We start from the raw sequence: 17,323 nt of genomic DNA, 5'->3' as shown, positions 1-17,323 counted from the left end.
TGGATAGGGAAGGACACACCCCATATCACATTTGTTTCTCTTGACAATGATAAGTTGGCATGCTGCTACAATGACCTGCCGAACCTCTTCCCCATCCTTAAAACTCTCGTAATTAGAACTTAGAACAACAATCGAAGCGAACTTCATATCAACCAAATTAGAACTTTCGCTACAAGCTCCCTCGACCGAGCCCCTCGCACTTGTTCAGGTGAAATGTAGCCTAGGCTACATGACTCCAACCGCGGTAGCCTTATCGTCCCCCATCATTTGCATAGGCGTGCATTTTGCAGGGAAGCTTATGCCGGGGCCTCCTCCGTTCATAGCTATGTGTGCAAGCGTTTCAACAGCGTTTTAACGCCACCTGGAGGTCGCGTGGATTTGTACCATACCCCTGTTCTGTTGGAGCCATTGGAAGCACTGGGACCGCGCGCTCACTTCCTTATCCATTCGATCCGAATGCAAAAATAGCTGTGCACTCAAAGACACAACCCACCTCTAACCCTTTCACCATTGGGATACCATAATTTAAACTAAGCCTGTGGTAACCGATTTCAGGTAAACATTTACCATCATACAACGTCTTCCTCAGAATGTGGACTATTGTTTATGTTGTCTACTGTTGGAATTAAGAAAAAGATCTGTGCGTTAAAACTTGGGAAATGTGCTTTTCGATGCTTACCTTGCGCGTCTGGTAATTGCAAATGAATAATTAGTTTTATTGACAGGTAAACTTCTACTAACTTATCCCATGTAACCGTATTTACTTCTTGAAAATGTATTTGAGGACTTTTCATTGCAAGTATCCAATTATGTAGGCTATTGTTTGTAACTTGTGAATAATACTAGCTTTTTATGTTGCCATTGACATATATTTATATCCAGAGGCTTAACAACTATTTACATTTTCTGGTATTATTCAGTGGTGACTTTTCCTTTTTCCTCAGCTTTTTATAACCTGCTCCACTCTACTACTACACTATACAATACTGTACTATACCCCTAAACCTCAGAGGATATTGTTGATGTTTTTCCATTTTGTTCCAATTTCGTTTCGTCTTCCAGTCATATGGAGCTGGAGGAGGTATGTGGTGTGTCCTGTCAGTTAGAGTACATGGATTGTGATGGTTTTATTATTAAGTGACTATAGATATAAACTTGACCTTGGATTGACCCCCAGTGCAGTGTAAATGGCATGAGGAAAACTACAAATCGTCATTAAAAATCATATTAATTGTAATTATGTAGTTGCTGCAAAATCGTCATGAATTCCAAGGTCAAGCTTCCTCAAGTTTCATAGCTCGTTCAATACGACTAGCCCTCGGAAAGTTAACTGAACTTCAGTGTACATGATGTGCAACTTTACCTCAGTTGCTTGTATGCCCTGCATGGCATGTGCTTTGGGATCAGATACGGTCGCCCACTTTCTCCTTTCTCTGCCTCTTCCTGTTTTTGTGTGTTTTTCCCCACTGAATTCTTCCTTTAGTGATATGGGGTACACAAATACAGAGCGCAGGTAAGAGTGTGGATGCAGCAGCTGGTGTGTCGTTGGGTGGGGGGGGGGGGAGGGAGGGGGCTGAAGGTGGGAGGTGTTGTGAGGGGGAGGAGGGTGGGCACAGGGACCTGGGGGTTTGGCGGGCGCACGACAGACGGCCACTGTGGAAGCATAGTCCAGATGGGCAATGAGCAGGTGATACTGAGTGATACAACATACCGAGGATCCCACACACACACACACACACACACACACACACACACTGCATAAACACAGACGGAACTTAACCCTCGTGCTGCCTTCGGGTCACATGACCCAAAGGTTCACAACGAACCATCGTTGTGTTTACCCAATTTCACCCAATACAAAAACAAATACAAATAATTTTCTTTTAACCATTGCAATGTGGGGGGTCTGAGACAGCCCGACAGTTAAAAGAAAATGCTTCACTTTGTTTTTGTATGAGGTAAATTTGTCGCAATACGACAGTGGGTCACAATGACTGATGGGTCAGAATGACCCGAAGATAACACAAGGGTTAAGGAAAACATCTAAACTTCCACCTCGGAACTTAAGTATTTTGTTGAGACAAGGCACTCCCTTTCACGACGCATTGTTAAGGCGTCGGCAACAGATGAATAACAGACGTGGTGAAGTGGGGAGGAGTGGTTGACTGAAGGAGAAAAGAAATGCCAGGAGTTGACATGAAGAAATGAAGATGAGCTTCCCACTCTCTGCCAAGAATTATACCTGATACGCATTACTTTTGCATTGCTGTCAGCACACATGTGTTTGTGCATGTGCGTGTGTGTGTGTATGTGTGTGTATGACTCCATGCTGTTTGTCGTTTCGTCCATGTGTTGCACTGACGTCTGCCAGCTCTACCTATGAATATTTTAGCGACTGAGCTGTGTGTGTATGTGTATGTGCATATTTGTGCATGGGTGTTTACTTGAATGGCATCCAGTGATAATCCCCCCTCGATGTAACCCCACCCAAGACATCATTCCTTTGTGCTCCAGAATTCCTGTGAAATTGTTTAACACGCCAATGAAAACCGAACGGGGAGTAAAGCATGTAATAGACGAGGAGAGGAGTATATATGTTTCCTATAGGTTGGATTTCCTAAATGTTTATATATATAAATGTGTCTTAGAAGATGTTTTCTGTACGTACTAATGATTATGTTTTTAATACATCTACAGTCATATCGGTGTCAATGTAACCTTTAAATTCCGCTCTTAAGCCTTTCTTGGCCAGGTCTCCCTTGAAAAAGAGATGATGTTTCAACGGGAGTTTAGTTTTTCCTGGTTTAAATAAAGGCTGGATAAATCAAACGAGGCCAGGGCTGTTACCAGAGCTCAAGCTTTGCTGCCACATGTTCATCACATCTGTCGAGGCTAGGCAAAAGCCTGGGCACTGTCCACTCGTTGTAGAGGTAGCTTGTGGTTAAGGGATTTTTTTTTTTTTTTACCATTTACTATTACAAGTGGGTGTGCTGTGTGGGGAAATCCTTGCCCGGGAGGGAAGAGAGGTGGAGTGAAAATAAGACGGCAAACGACAACAAAAAAATTGGTTGGCACACAGTTAAAGCAGTTGCGTGTTGCGTGTTGTTAAGGGGGGAGTGAAGGGTGTGGAAACTAAGGGCCTGCTCTGCGGGTCCTAGAGGGGTGGTTGGGTGGAGATCTCTTTTTTTCTCTCTCTCTCTCTCTCTCTGGATGCCGTCCTCGCATGACCCCTTGCTCGGGGACACTGCAGCCCTCCCCTTTTCAATGTGGAATCCGCTATTCAGATTCCTCAAGGTCGGATATCTGATGATGTTGGCAGGAGAGCGGGAGAAAGAAGGGGGGGGGGGGGGGGGGGGGGGGGGGGGCTGGGGTTGGTGGAAATCCTTTTGGATTCAAACAGAAACAGGTTCCTGCCAGATGTCGACCAGTGGGAGACCTGAGGCAAGGGCCTGTGACCCTTGCCTCAGTCACCCTACGGCGGGGTGTCGTTGCTGGGGCCCAGTGCAAGGTCAGAAGAGGGTCGTCCAATGGCATACTCTCCCTCTAACCCTCCCTTTTTTATTTTCTTCTTTTGGTGTGTAATTGACGATAGGGAGTAGTCCCTAAAACCCTAAGACGTGAAAGCGGGCAGGAAGGCCAGAGGCCTTATTGCATGTAGAAGATAAGTGAGACTTGGAGTTGAGGCGTTAGTTACAGCGGCGTGTCACTTTGTCCGAGCCGAGCAGGAAATGAGGTACGAAATCCATCTTGTTGCCGTGACGCCTCTGCCGCTGTCATCCCCCCCTCGTGAATCTGTCTGAGCTTGCGGGGAGCGAAAGCGAAGGAGGGAGTTGGCAGGGAAGGAGGGAACGCGGGAGGGAGGAGGAGAGCAGGAATGCGCTCGGTCTTCCGTCATGTGATTCGGTTTTGTTTTGATTCCCTTTTAATAGACTTCCAGAGCGATAGCATGTGAACAATCACGGGCCGTTAGTAGATTTTTCCAAACCCTTTGAACTAGTCATGTCTCTTCTCTTCCCTTTTTTTTTCATTCTCCTGGGACAGCCGCATACTTTCCCTCGACTTTTCCCCCCCCCTTTTCTATTCTGGAAGGGTCCGGTCCAAATGCATGAAGCATGAGTCAGTGAAGTTGCCGCCTATGTTACAGGCAGAGCAGGGAGGAGTGGGGGGGGACGACGACTAATGGACGAGCAGAAAATGTTTACTTGACCTGTCAGCGGACACTCGGGAGGGACAAACCTGAGCAGCAGCGCTTGAGCCCGCGGTGCTTTTCTCTTTCCTCCGAGGGAAAGACGACCGAAGCTGGGGGGGGCGAGGGGGAGAAGCCGGAGGATGAGCGTGTGTGCGCGCACCACTGAAGGACGGAGCACGTGAACGGGGTACCTGGAGAGAAAGACGAGAGACGGGGGAGAGAGTTTAGCCTGACTGGCCAGCCCTAACTGTTGCCCTGGTTGTGTGCCGAATGACAGTGGGTGCGTAGACGAGAAGAGGCTGTGGAGGTAGGGCGTCCATCCTTTTCGCGGCAGACGAGAAGGAGGAGGAAGGACCGGGGGCCCCCCAAGACAAGTCATCCGGCAGAAGTGCCGAGCTAGGACGGAGGATAAGGATGAGATACAGAGGCAGGGTAAGAACCTACTCGTCCGACAACCCCCCCCCCCCCCCCCCCCGCTCGCGTCCCCCGTACAAACGTCCCGCGCTTCCCACATTGACGTGGGACGGCATCGCGAACCAGTTCACTCTGTTGTGTTTGTGTACGTGCATGTCTAAGAGGCGGTGTGCCGGTTCGGAATGGAAATGAGGGAAAGTTTGGTGAATATACCGAGGGGCCAGATAAGACCCGTGTCCGTTGGAATTCTATAAATAGAATGGAGGATTCCTGGGAAACACCGCCTCGCCTGTGGTTATAGTGAGTCACTGGCCTGGCAAGGGGTCTGTCAGTGGTTCGCGTCGCCTCCAGAGTGAGGACTGCTGGTACTTTTCCACACCGTCCCCCCAGTTAGCACATCCGTGGTGGAGAGCCAGCGGTGGGGCTGCAGCTGTGTGTGTCTGCCCACCCAAAGTAGGCTTTGTCTGGGGACGGAGGAGAGGGCCAGGCCTTATAAGGAAGTGACTCTGCGTAGTCAGCCCAGCAGAGTTCTCTCGAGGGGGGACCCGAGCCAAGAACCCACTGTAGCCCTGCAGCAGACTCGCGCAACTACAACACCCACAACCCCTCTCTGCAGCCACCCCCCCCCCCCCCTCCACGGGCCCTCGCAGCTCGTTACACAGTAACGACCACACCCACGATCCTCGGGGTGGGAAAAGGAGCTGAGGGTTGTTCTGGAGAACCACTTTAGTCAGAGAGCCTTTTTTGGAAGCACATGAATAGTAGGGGTTCAGTAAAATCCTCACGCTACAAGCACGCGGGGCGCTTTGAGCATTTTTCATTCGACATATTTCAGAACTGTATATGTAATCTCTGACGTCTTCTGAGGGTTCCATTGTATTTCTTCTTTTTCAGATTTTGCTCAGTTATTACATTTAGAGAAATAGGACTACTTCATGTAAGAGAGGCCGACGGCAGCTCTCATGTGCAGAGTATAGTCACTGGAATTAATTTTGTTAAAGCTTCCAAGTGCAGTGACGAAGGGCTGAGAAGGGCTCTGGGTGGAAGCCAAGAACAGAAAAATGAAATTGGAGAAAAAGAACTTAAAACCCCAACAAAAGACACATTCACTGTAGTCCCATGAAGACCTGCCAGAGGCTCGGCCACAAAATACTTAAGTTCCCTCCTTCACACTTTGGAAAGTATGACTGCGTGTGTGTGTGTGTTTTGCGTGTGTGTTTTTGTGTTTGCCAATGCAGAGAGATGCGCGTGTGTGTGTGTGTGTTTTACGGCCGGAAGGCCACCTGTGGAAGTGGGTCTGAGAACAATGCTCCGAGGTTGGGGGGGGAGAGGTAGAGGGGGGGTGCTTCCACCGTCCCCTTGGCTTCCCTCTGCTCCCCAGGTCTTGGCTCCGCTCCACTGTTGTGCGCTTGTTGTTCCAGAGGTTTTCCCTCTCTCGATGACGACCCCTGAATGACACCCTAATGAGCCCCCTGAGAGAGCGCCGTGTTCCCCGATCGGACGGCGTTCTGCAATCTCTGACCCTATTGTTGTGTGTGTGTGTCCATGCATGCCTGTCTGTGAGTGTGCGTGGGCTTGTGTGTGTCTGTGTGTGCGTGCTTAGGGGCTTGGCTTCATCTTTTCCATTGATGGCACGTGATGCAAAGTGATCAAACACACCAGAGTCAGGGTACTTGAACTAGCACACAAGTTGAGAACGTTTCACTGAAACATAGGCGGTCTGTACCCTGCGGATAAAAGTAGCCGGACTATACGCACGCCGATTCACAGTAGGTGTTTCTGTTTTCGAGTGTGTGTTTTGTGTGTGTTTCTCTAACGAGTCTGTTCGGCGCGTTCGACCCACAGACGTGTCCCTGAGCTGTGACTTCTGTTTGTGTCTGCTCTGCGCTGGGATGTTTGCCGTCACAACCAAGTTGACATGTACGCACTCTTCCCAGCATTGTGTGTACCCTGTATACACCCAACCCTCTAATCTCTCGCTGAATCCCTTCACACAGGGACCTCTGTGTTTATCCTTGGCATTCGCTGAATGTCTTCACTGTTTCATTCCGTTAGCCTTGCGCTGGCTCGTGTTTCTTCTCCTAGACTAGAGAAAGGCATCGTGGGTGGTTTGTTTGGAATGTTGTGTGTTCTATTGACTCTGGCATATTATATTGACTCACCCATGTCTGACTTTAACTGACTCACCACTATCCACTATCCAGCTGTAATGAGATAACCCTGCTACCCCCCCCCCCCTCTCCTCTGTGTGTCTGTGTAGGAGGTTGGGGGCGAGGGAGGGGTGCGACTGGCCATGGAGAGCGCTCTGAGCGCCCGCGACCGGGTGGGGGTGCAGGACTTCGTCCTGCTGGAGAACTCCAACAGCGAGGCGGCCTTCATCGAGAACCTGCGGCGGCGCTTCAAGGAGAACCTCATTTATGTAACGCCGTCACCCCCCCCGTTTCCCTTAGCGATCTCGTTCGTGACGATGTCGTAGGATTACGTTGATGATGTTGTCCTGTGTGTCTCTGCCAGACTTATATCGGGTCGGTGCTGGTGTCGGTGAACCCCTACAAGGAGCTGGAGATCTACTCCAAGCAGCACATGGAGCGCTACAGAGGGGTCAGCTTCTTCGAAATCTCCCCCCACATGTGAGTCCCTGCCCCTCATGAACCCGACACCCCCTGAATTCCCCGAAGAAGAAACGTCCACACGTGTCTTTACCACACAGCGCGTGCGTCGACCGTATACGCACGGGCAAGGTTTCCGAATCTGTTAGAATGTGCTTGGCCGCGAGAAATGTCTGCTCCTGACGCGGTTGCCACGGTTCCCAGCTACGCGGTGTCAGATAACACGTACCGGGCCATGAGGACGGAGAGGAGGGACCAGTGCATCCTGATCTCCGGGGAGAGCGGTGCCGGGAAGACGGAGGCGTCCAAAAAGATCCTGCTCTACTACGCCGTCACCTGCCCCGTCAGCGACCACATGTCCGCCCTCAGGGACCGCCTGCTGCAGTCCAACCCCGTGCTTGAGGTGCAGACTACCCCCCCTCCTCCCTCCCTCCTTCCCCCTCCCTCTTCTACTCCTCCCCCTCGTGTGTTTGAGGTTTGAAACTTGATCTCCGATCGATCCGCGCCAACCAATCGGCACAGCTGTGAACTTGTCACCGTTCCGTAAATATTTCCTTACTCGGCCGATGTTTTTGATTTTGATCTGCCTATTGTTTGAGGTTCCTTCCTCTCGTTTCCTCCCTCTGTCCACAGGCTTTTGGTAACGCTAAAACGCACCGGAACGACAATTCCAGCCGGTTTGGCAAATACATGGACGTCCAGTTTGATTTCAGGGTAAACAATCTGACCTTTGACCTCTCGGGTGATGCATTTCTCGCGTCCGACAACAAAGTCACAATGTCACTTCACTGACTGAACTCCAAAGGGAAATAATGTACCTCTCGCTACTGTCCACCAGGGGGCGCCATTAGGCGGGCATATCCTCAACTACCTGCTGGAGAAGTCCCGTGTGGTGCACCAGAACCATGGCGAGAGGAACTTCCACATTTTCTACCAGCTGCTGGAGGGAGGGGAAGAAGACCTGCTCAAAAGACTAGGCCTGGAGAGAAACCCTCAGAACTACCACTACCTGGTTAAGGTGTGTGTGTGTGTATGCGTGTGTGTGCGCGTGCGTGCGTATCATAAAAAGGTTTATTCGCCATGTATGTTATACAAACACGGAATTTACTGTGGCAGGGAGGTGCAAACACTAAACATATGCGAATCTTAAATGAAAAAAAAAACACCACCGTTTAACTATTTCTAAGAACTAAACAATCTAAGAATAAAACAATTTAAATACAAAATAAAACATACATCAAAATAAGAATAAAGAATGAGCAGCATGTGTGGTCAACAGTGCAATCAGATACTGGGATAAGGTGGCGTGTGTGTGTAAGTTAAGATGTTGCCGTCGTCAGGGTAACTGCCCCAGGGTGAGCTCCATGAACGACAAGAGTGACTGGAAAGCTGTGAGGAAGGCCATGCAGATCGTCGACTTCACCGACGGGGAAGTGGAGGTCAGTGATGCCAAACCCAATTAGATTTGCGTCGCCCTTTTCACGTCGCAGAAGGGCCTCACACCCGCCTATGGGACCGCACCTAAACCAATCAGAAACCCTCCAGGATTTCCCCGACGTCTGTGATAAACGCAGGCACGGCGTGTACGATGTTTGGCGAGCCAGAGTTTGAACTCTGCTGACAGGAGCAGTGAAGTGACCCCCCCCCCCCTCCCCCCCCCCCCCCCCCCCCCCGCCTCGTGTCCCCAGGAGCTGCTGAACGTCATCGCCTGCGTCCTCCACCTCGGCAACACCCAGTTCGGCGAGGGCGACGACGGGGAGACTCGCATCACCACGGAGGCGCAGATCCGAAACCTGTCCAAGGTTCGGAGTCGTCCGCTCGCGCCCACACACAACTCCCATGCATCCATAAACACACACTGTACATACTCACACACATATTGACAGTACATACATACTTATATAAATGTATATGCACACGAATATATACATTCACACACATACATGCATATACAAACGCGCACACACACACACACACACAGAAATACATACGTTTACAAACACACACACAAATGCATGCCCATACCCACACACATAAACACATGCACCTTTACACACATGCACACGCACACACACACACTCGAACACGATCCCCATGCTGAAGGCAGATGTTCGCTTGTTTTGCAGCTGCTGGGCGTGGACAGCTCCGCGCTCGGTAGAGCTCTCACTCACAAGACGCTGTTGGCCAAAGGAGAGGAGGTGAGGTGGCCTCTCCGCTCAGCCAGCTGTTCAGGAGGACACACGGACGTTCCCATGGTTTCCACCGTGGAACAAAGTCCTGTCCTTTCTCGTCTAGAACACACAGCCAGTCGTTTGTTGTCGTAGGCGGGCGCGCGACCGATTGTTGTGATACCGGTGCGTGTGTGTGTGTGTATTGACGCGCGTTCATGTGTTTCTGTGTGTATGTGTGTGTGTCCAGATGATCAGCCCGTTGAATTTCGAGCAGGCCGCCTCGGCCCGCGACGCCCTGGCCAAGGCCATTTACGGCCGCACGTTCACCTGGCTGGTGGAGAAGATCAACCAATCCCTGGCTCTCAAGGTAGGGTAGTCCTCGCGTTCCCCCAATCGGCGCACGTTTTTGGAAGCTGTGCATTTTGGAGAGTGAGTTCAAAGATCTCTGGTCCCACAGGATGAGGCCTACCCCGGCAGCAAAGGCTCGTCTGTCATTGGTCTGTTGGACATCTATGGTTTCGAGGTCTTCCAACACAACAGGTGTGTTTTTCAGTCTGTCTCCGTTTCCCTGCTCGTTCTTGAAGTGATTTAATCTCCCTCTTGGTGTGTGGTAGGTTATATAGAAATGGGGGTGGGGCAGATGACGAGGGCAAGCACTGTTCTTATCTTGCTGAACACATCAAAACAGTAAACGCTCTGCATTGTTGCTAATTATGTCCAACGGTTCTTCGAGAACCAATCTGCTTTCTAATAAAACGGCAGATAAGGGAAGACAGAGATTTTTTATTGCATGTGACGCTGTCGACGCGCGCGCGCACACACACACACACACACATTCCTGGAACTACAGATGAGGCTCAGTGCCGTAATGCAGTTATGAGTAAGGTTGTTGGTGACACACACAGATTTCTGGAATGTTAGATAGACAGTGCAGTGCCTGTGATGCAGCTGGTGATGACAGTTTCTCTCAGTGGCTTTGGTACCTACATTTCTGAGATCCCAATTGACATTCTCAAAAGTACTTGTTCAAAACCATATCTTAATAAAAGCAATTTCTCATTCCTTCAAATACATACAGCTGTGGTACATTCATGCCTCTCTCTGTCTCTGTCTGTCTCCCTCTCTCTCTCGTTGCAGCTTTGAGCAGTTCTGCATCAACTACTGCAATGAGAAGCTGCAGCAGCTGTTCATTGAGCTGACCCTCAAGTCTGAGCAGGAGGAGTACGAGGCCGAGGGCATCGCGGTGAGAGGGGGGGTGTAGTGGAGGTGGATGGGGGGTTGGTAGGGGGGGTGGTGAGGGGTGGGAATGGAGAGGAGGGGGGAGGTGGAGTGGAGGGAGGGAGGGGGGGGGATGGGTGGGGGGGGGGAGGGGTGTGAAGGGGGGGGGGGGATCGTCTCTGTTCCAGAATGCTAAAACATCCGCTTCCTTCCAGTGGGAGACGGTGCAGTACTTTGACAACAAGATCATCTGTGACCTGGTGGAGGAGAGACACAAAGGCATCATCTCCATCCTGGTGAGAATCCCCACCGAGCCCCTGCTCGGTCTGGGGGGCCGCCTCTTCTAGCCCTCCTCCTCCTCCTCTCCCCTCTCCCAGAGTCTGAGGGTGAAGGCGTGTGTCTCTCTCCCTCCCCCTCCGCAGGACGAGGAGTGCTTGAGACCGGGCGAGGCCTGCGACGGCTCCTTCCTGGAGAAGCTGGAGGACGCGCTGGGAGACCACGGCCACTTTGTCACGTGAGCGGTTTACTCTCTTAAAAAGAGAGGCCACATCTTCTCCAAGTCAGGAATCACTATAGACCCATTCTTCTCCTGAGAACTTGTGCTCACCCCGAGTGCTTCACTCGTAGCGCACGCGGGCCTGCGTGCTTTCAAACGTGCTCAGGTCCACGAGCGGTCTTTTCTCGTCTTAAAAACTATTTTTACTCTTTGGCTTTCGAGTCAGTTTAGGGCCACTCGTGCTCACTGTAATTGTGTTGTTTGTCTGTTGTTCTTATTTATTGTTGTTTTGCCCTATTTGATGATTTTTTACAGCACTTTGGTCGGCATTGTCTGTTTTTAAATGTGTATATACATAAAACTGACTTGACTTGGTAGCTCGTTGGGAAGGAAAGGCAGTTTTCTTGAACCTTTTGTAGAACCGAATGGGTCGGTTGAGAGCCAGTTCTCATTCACAATGGCTCGTGTGTGTTTGTCAGTCACAAGTTGGGGAGCGGGAAGACCCGGAAGGCGATGGCCAGGGACGAGTTCCGTCTGCTCCACTACGCAGGAGAGGTCAACTACAGTGTCCACGGTGAGCACCGTCCACGGGGGGTCAACACTAGGGGCACAGGCCCGGGGAAGCGGGAGAAAGGTGAGGGGTCGTCGCTTTCGAGATGTACACGTTCTCTGTGATGCATCTGTTCTGTTCTTCATCCCCCCCCCCAGGGTTTCTAGACAAGAACAACGACCTGCTGTACAGGAACCTGAAAGAGGTCAGTGCTGCACGGCAAACACTCCACATCTGGGTGGGATGATCTTTTGTTTTCATTTGAAATCTAGTTGGACGTGTTTCTAGCGTAAGTGACTTCATTTAAGTCAACGACACCATTTTAAGTGTCTCATAAAGTTGCATTTTCTTATTGCACTGGCAGCCAAATGTACTTGCTTTAAGCATAAGCAAGCTCGTAACCAATATTTTTGCACATTTATTCATTTAGCAGATGCTTTTAACCAAAGCGACTTCTAAGAGAGAGCTTTACCAAAATGCATAGGTCAATGATCATAAACGACGCAAAACAATGCGGGTAGCCAAAACATATTTAATAGGGGATTTTTTCAGTGTGGATAAAAGTGAAACCACAAAAACATACACCTTCATTCAGAAAGTAGATATTCCTGAACTAGTGCCACACGTAAGGTTCCCCGGTTCAGTGCATAAAGCGGAACAAACATTTGACAGTACTTCTACTTTCTGAACCTGAGTTTGTACTCTACACAGACTCTTGTTTCCTTTCTCACGTGTGTGTGTGCGTGTGTGTGTGTGTGTGTGTGTGTGTGTGTGTGTGTGTGTGTGAGTCAGAGAGGGAGATATTTTGAAGGGGACAGGGGCGGAAAGGGGAGGAGAGAGAGACAGACAGAGAGAGAGAGAGGTGGGTGGGTGGAAGGAGGTAGTCATGCTGATATTGTGGTTTTGTGGATTGGTCTCTGTGCAGGTAATGTGCCAGTCAGAGAACCAGATCATGACTCAGTGCTTCCACAGAGAGGAAGTGACGGACCAGAAACGTCCGGAAACGGTATGACGCGCCACGCGTACACACGCGCTCATGTACACACACACTTTCACCAAACATGCGCAAACACACAGCCACATACGCAAACACACTTAAGACACACGAACACACACACACAACCACAGATGAACCAATCCTATTCCCCAACAGGCTGCCACTCAGTTTAAAAACAGCCTGGCCAAACTGATGGAGATCCTTATGTCCAAGGAGCCATCCTATGTGCGCTGTATCAAACCTAACGATGCCAAGCAGTCAGGTAAAACAATCCCCCTCCCCCCCACCAGGAAACCTTGCTGTGTGTGTGTGTGTGTGTGTGTGTGTGTGTGTGTGTGTGTGTGTGTGTGTGTGTGTGTGTGTGTGTGTGTGTGTGCGTGCGTGGGGTCTCATTGGGTATTGTTTGTGTCCAGGGCGGTTTGACGAGGCCCTGGTCAGACACCAGGTGAAGTACCTGGGCTTGATGGAGAACCTGAGGGTCAGGAGAGCTGGCTTTGCCTACCGCCGCCGCTACGAGGCCTTCCTACAGAGGTCTGTCTGTCTACCTGTCTGTCTGTTGGCCTGTCTACCTCACTGTTGGTCTGTCTGCCTGTTGGCCTGTCTACCTCACTGTTGGTCTGTCTGCCTGTTGGCCTGTCTACCTCACTGTTGGTCTGTCTGCCTGTTGGCCTGTCTACCTCACTGTTGGTCTGTCTGCCTGTTGGCCTGTCTACCTCACTGTTGGTCTGTCTGTCTGTCTGCCTGTTGGCCTGTCTACCTCACTGTTGGTCTGTCTGCCTCTCTGCCTGTTGGCCTGTCTACCTCACTGTTGGTCTGTCTGCCTCTCTGCCTGTTGGCCTGTCTACCTCACTGTTGGTCTGTCTGTCTGCCTGTTGGCCTGTCTACCTCACTGTTGGCCTGTCTGTCTGAGCCCGTCCATCCCTTCTATCCACTTGACTGCCCCCATGTGATCTGTCATTGCAGATACAAGTCACTGTGTCCCGAGACATGGCCCAACTGGCACGGCAGACTGGCAGACGGCGTGGCCCTCCTGGTCAAACACCTGGGCTACAAACCAGAGGAGTTCCAACTGGGAAGGTACCGACTTGACGCGGGGGGGGGGAGGGAGGGGGTGGGGGTTGAAGTAGGAGGGGTAAGAAGGATGGGCCTAGGTTCTAGAGGGAAGTTAGGGGAGTCCCAAGCGCTGACGCGAAGCGCAAGAGAGCACATTTGCTCACTAATGACAGCTTTTCCTTTCGCAGGTCCAAAATCTTCATCCGTTTCCCCAAAACCCTGTTCACGACGGAAGATTCCCTTGAGGCCAGGAAGCCGGCCGTCGGTGAGACGACAGTAGTTGAGAGGCAGCAGTGGAAGTGATTTCTCAAAACCAGTTGTTCTCATGTCAGATTTTGCTGCACAACACACAAAGCGAAAGATGTTCTTTCAGCTGGAACGGTAGTTTCAGAATGATACCGTCATCGAAGCCCTCTCGTAGACACTCTTGGCCACAGTATGAAATGAATGTGATTCTACAACTGTATTTCCAAGCACACAGCCAACATAAGTCTCATAATCTATTAGACTTGTTTTGGTTGTTGACTAGAATGCTGTCTGCTATCTGTCCAATTCGGTGCTGCAGCTCTGACTTTACAAACGTCTTGGAGGGGATACAGAGAAAAGGCCAAATACCGACGAATCCGACACTCAGGTAAGCACTGGTGTCATAGTCCTGCAGGAGATATATGAGGTCTGTATATTATATGTTAGGTGTAATATGTTGGATGCGTGTGACGTGTGTGTGCAGTGATAGTGATCCAGTCCGGGTGGCGAGGAATGAAAGCACGGAGGAGAGCCAAGCGGCGACGCCAGGCTGCCGACACGATCCGCAGGTGCTGCAGAAAAACACGCACCGACCGCCTAACTTTCACTTCCCCGTCTCTCGTTTGTTCCTCGTTTCCGCGGATCCCTTTCCTTTCTCACCACCCTCCTTCTCCCTCTCAGGTTCATCAAGGGCTTCATCTACCGCCACGAGGGCCGCTGCCCGGAGAACGAGTTCTTCCTGGACCACCGGCGGTTCTCCTTCCTCGTGGCCGTGCGCCGGAGCCTGCCCCGGACCGTGCTGGACAAGAGCTGGCCCGCCCCCCCGCCGGCCCTCTCTGAGGTTAGCGCCCGACCGCTGAAACTGTTGATGCCGAAACTCCGGCGTTAAGCCCACGGCGTGCGCCACATCCTCGTGGAGATCCCAGCGAAACGGACCCAGAGCGGGAGGGAAGCTGTGCCTCTCAAGCACATTCACAAAACGAGCGTCCGGTTGAGTTCGATTTGTGGTTTCGTGATGGGCTCACTTGTGGGGCTATGGGGGTCGGCTCTGCACCCGTCAACCCGATACATTCAGAATACTCTTATATTTACATTTATTCATTTGGCAGAACCTTTTATCCAAAGCGACTGCCAAGAGAGAGCTTAACAAAAGAGCATAGGTCACTGATCATAAACAACGAGATAGCCCCAAAAACATTGTGGGAAGCCAAAACATGAAGCATACATTGAAAAGCAAATAAGTGCCAATGGGAAGTAACATAAGAGCATGTAGTTAATAAACAACATGTTTTCCTGGAGGAAACTAACATCAGGTCCAGCAATTTGTGGCCCTCTTAATTTGTGGAAACCAGTTACATTAAAGCCCTTTAAGTAATCTGAGCAATCTTTGTGGGGGGGCGGGGGGGAATAACAATGTAATCGTTATATTAATTGATTCAATTAATAGTTTCTTAACTTAAGATATTTGATTACTGGAGTAGTTTCATGTAATCAGTCTCCACAAACGTTTTGAGCGAAGCCCTTATCGGGGTTTCCAGTGCCCAGTCTGATCCAGTTCCCTGTCGTGATTCTGCTGTGGGTTAGGTGTCGGAGTGCCTCCGCAGACTGTGCATGCAGAACATGGTGCGTGCATACTGCCAGAGGATACAACCTGAATGGAAGAAGCAGGTAGGGCGGTCCCTCGTGTCTGACCAACACTGACTTGTACGTGACAGATCGGTTTACAACAATCCAGCCATTCACAGGTTGGATAATCATGTTGCATGAAGGTAGTACGGTATTTTGCCTTTTGAAGAAATGCATGGAAGTTGGAGTGCTTGTCCGGATGAACACACGCCTCGCATGCTTGCTTTGACAGCTTCCTCCACCCCCACCCCCATTTCTCCTCTTCTCCCCGACCTCCAGATGGAACAGAAGATGGTGGCCAGCGAGATCTTCAAGGACCAGAAAGACTGCTACCCCCAGAGTGTCTCCAAACTTTTTGTAGCATCCAGGCTAGGTGAGGGAGCTTCTGTTTCGTACAGCCGCTTGGCGCAAGCCAGCGCAAACCCGCACACACACTCACGAACACGCTATCCCCTCTGTGCAGACAACGAGCAGATCAACCTCAAAGTAGTTCAGACTCTGGGCAACGACAAAGTGAAGGTGAGTCCCTCCTGTTTTCCCGACCGTCAACACCCCCCCCCCCCGCATCCCCCATCGCGTACTTTTTTTCCCCCTCCTTCTTCTCTCTCATCCTCCTCTGCAACCCCCCCCCTTCTGCCTCCACCTTCCCCCGTCAGTACGGCATCGCGGTCACCAAGTACGACCGACGGGGCTACAAGGCGCGGCCCCGCCAGCTCCTCCTCACCGCGACCTTCGCCGTGCTGGTGGCCGAGGCCAAGCTGAAGCAGCGGGTCGACTACGCTGCCCTGAGGAGTGAGTCGGGGTTGAGGGGCCTGCTGTGGGGTGGGGGGGGGGGGGGGGGTCTCTGTGCAGCAGGGGTGAAGGGGGGGGGCTGGGGGGCAGGGGTAGAAACAAATGTGATCGATATGTTCGGAGGAGGGGAGACACGTGCTGAGCATGTCCGCCTCTACTCCCCGCAGGCATCTCCGTGAGCTCCCTCAGTGACGGTGTTTTTGTTCTGCACGTGTCCAATGAAGACAACAGGCAGAAGGTGAGTGGCTTAGGTCGACTGTAGCTGCCATGGCAGTGGCCATGGTGGCAGTGGCCATGGTGACAGCGGCGACAGCCATGTAGTCCTCTGACCCCCCCCCCCCCCCCGTTCCGTGTCTTCCTCAGGGCGACGTGGTGCTCCAGTGTGACCACGTCATCGAGGCGGTCACCAAGCTCGCCATGATGGCGGACAACATCAACAGTGTCAACGTCAGCCAGGACAGGTTGGTTGGAGTTTTCTTTCGATACTTTCGGGAAACTCCCCCCCCCCCCCCCCCCCCCGTGCCTGCCTTCTTACCCTTCGACCCCTCTTCCTGTCTGCAGCATCAGGTTTGCTGTGGCACGGGGGAGGGAAGGCGTGGTGGACTTCACCAGTGGCTCCGATCTGAGGGTGGCCAAAGGCAAGAAGGGACACCTGGTAGTGGTGAGTCACAAGCTGTCTTGCAGGACTCTGCAGCGCCCGCTCAATCCAGCTCCTTCTCTCAACCCAAGTCATGGTGCATCCCCCCCCTAATTCTTTTCCTTCTCTTCGCAGACGGCCCCTCAAATCAACACCAGATGACCTTGAGGACTTCCAAGTTCATCGTCGACAGCATCGTTACTTGCTGTAGCCAATTTATTCGCCACTCACAAGTTGTTTTTGCTTTAGATATATATATATATATATATATATATAGATTTCCCAGCCATACAATGCTGGACACAGATTTAACCACTACACCTGA

The 17,323-nt window shown here is 51.2% G+C and overlaps 1 protein-coding gene across 2 annotated transcripts; it reads left to right on the top strand.

The window, feature by feature from the left end:
* The first annotated feature begins 143 nt into the window (after window positions 1-143).
* Window positions 144-17,277, top strand: myo1ca (myosin Ic, paralog a). Of its 2 annotated transcripts, none has more exons than XM_062453305.1 (32): window positions 144-555; window positions 6,864-7,022; window positions 7,118-7,233; window positions 7,417-7,615; window positions 7,846-7,926; window positions 8,051-8,230; window positions 8,553-8,651; window positions 8,901-9,014; window positions 9,339-9,410; window positions 9,631-9,750; window positions 9,841-9,923; window positions 10,521-10,626; window positions 10,817-10,897; window positions 11,024-11,115; window positions 11,577-11,671; window positions 11,806-11,852; window positions 12,573-12,653; window positions 12,801-12,906; window positions 13,058-13,175; window positions 13,608-13,721; window positions 13,886-13,962; window positions 14,263-14,331; window positions 14,428-14,512; window positions 14,625-14,784; window positions 15,528-15,611; window positions 15,849-15,942; window positions 16,033-16,088; window positions 16,226-16,361; window positions 16,529-16,599; window positions 16,725-16,822; window positions 16,923-17,022; window positions 17,134-17,277. In XM_062453305.1, exons 2-32 carry the CDS (start codon window positions 6,897-6,899, stop codon window positions 17,158-17,160), a joined length of 3,087 nt encoding a protein of 1,028 aa, XP_062309289.1. In that variant the 5' UTR covers window positions 144-555; window positions 6,864-6,896; the 3' UTR covers window positions 17,161-17,277. The 2 variants fall into 2 exon arrangements, with proteins under 2 accessions (XP_062309289.1, XP_062309288.1); XM_062453304.1 differs by lacking the exon at window positions 144-555 and adding an exon at window positions 4,358-4,621.
* Window positions 17,278-17,323: the final 46 nt, after the last annotated feature.

The sequence above is a fragment of the Osmerus eperlanus genome, chromosome 27 (assembly GCF_963692335.1).
Source record: "Osmerus eperlanus chromosome 27, fOsmEpe2.1, whole genome shotgun sequence".
In the NCBI taxonomy this organism is placed as follows: Eukaryota; Metazoa; Chordata; class Actinopteri; order Osmeriformes; family Osmeridae; genus Osmerus; species Osmerus eperlanus.
The sequence above is the reverse complement of the archived record's forward strand: the minus strand, read 5'-3'. Positions and strand labels throughout refer to the sequence as shown.

Excerpts from the sequence above, each read along its gene's own strand:
- myo1ca (XM_062453304.1), top strand. Across the intron at positions 12,907-13,057 it reads TAACGATGCCAAGCAGTCAG|GGCGGTTTGACGAGGCCCTG; the intron begins GTAAAACAATCC and ends GTTTGTGTCCAG. Across the intron at positions 13,176-13,607 it reads TACGAGGCCTTCCTACAGAG|ATACAAGTCACTGTGTCCCG; the intron begins GTCTGTCTGTCT and ends CTGTCATTGCAG.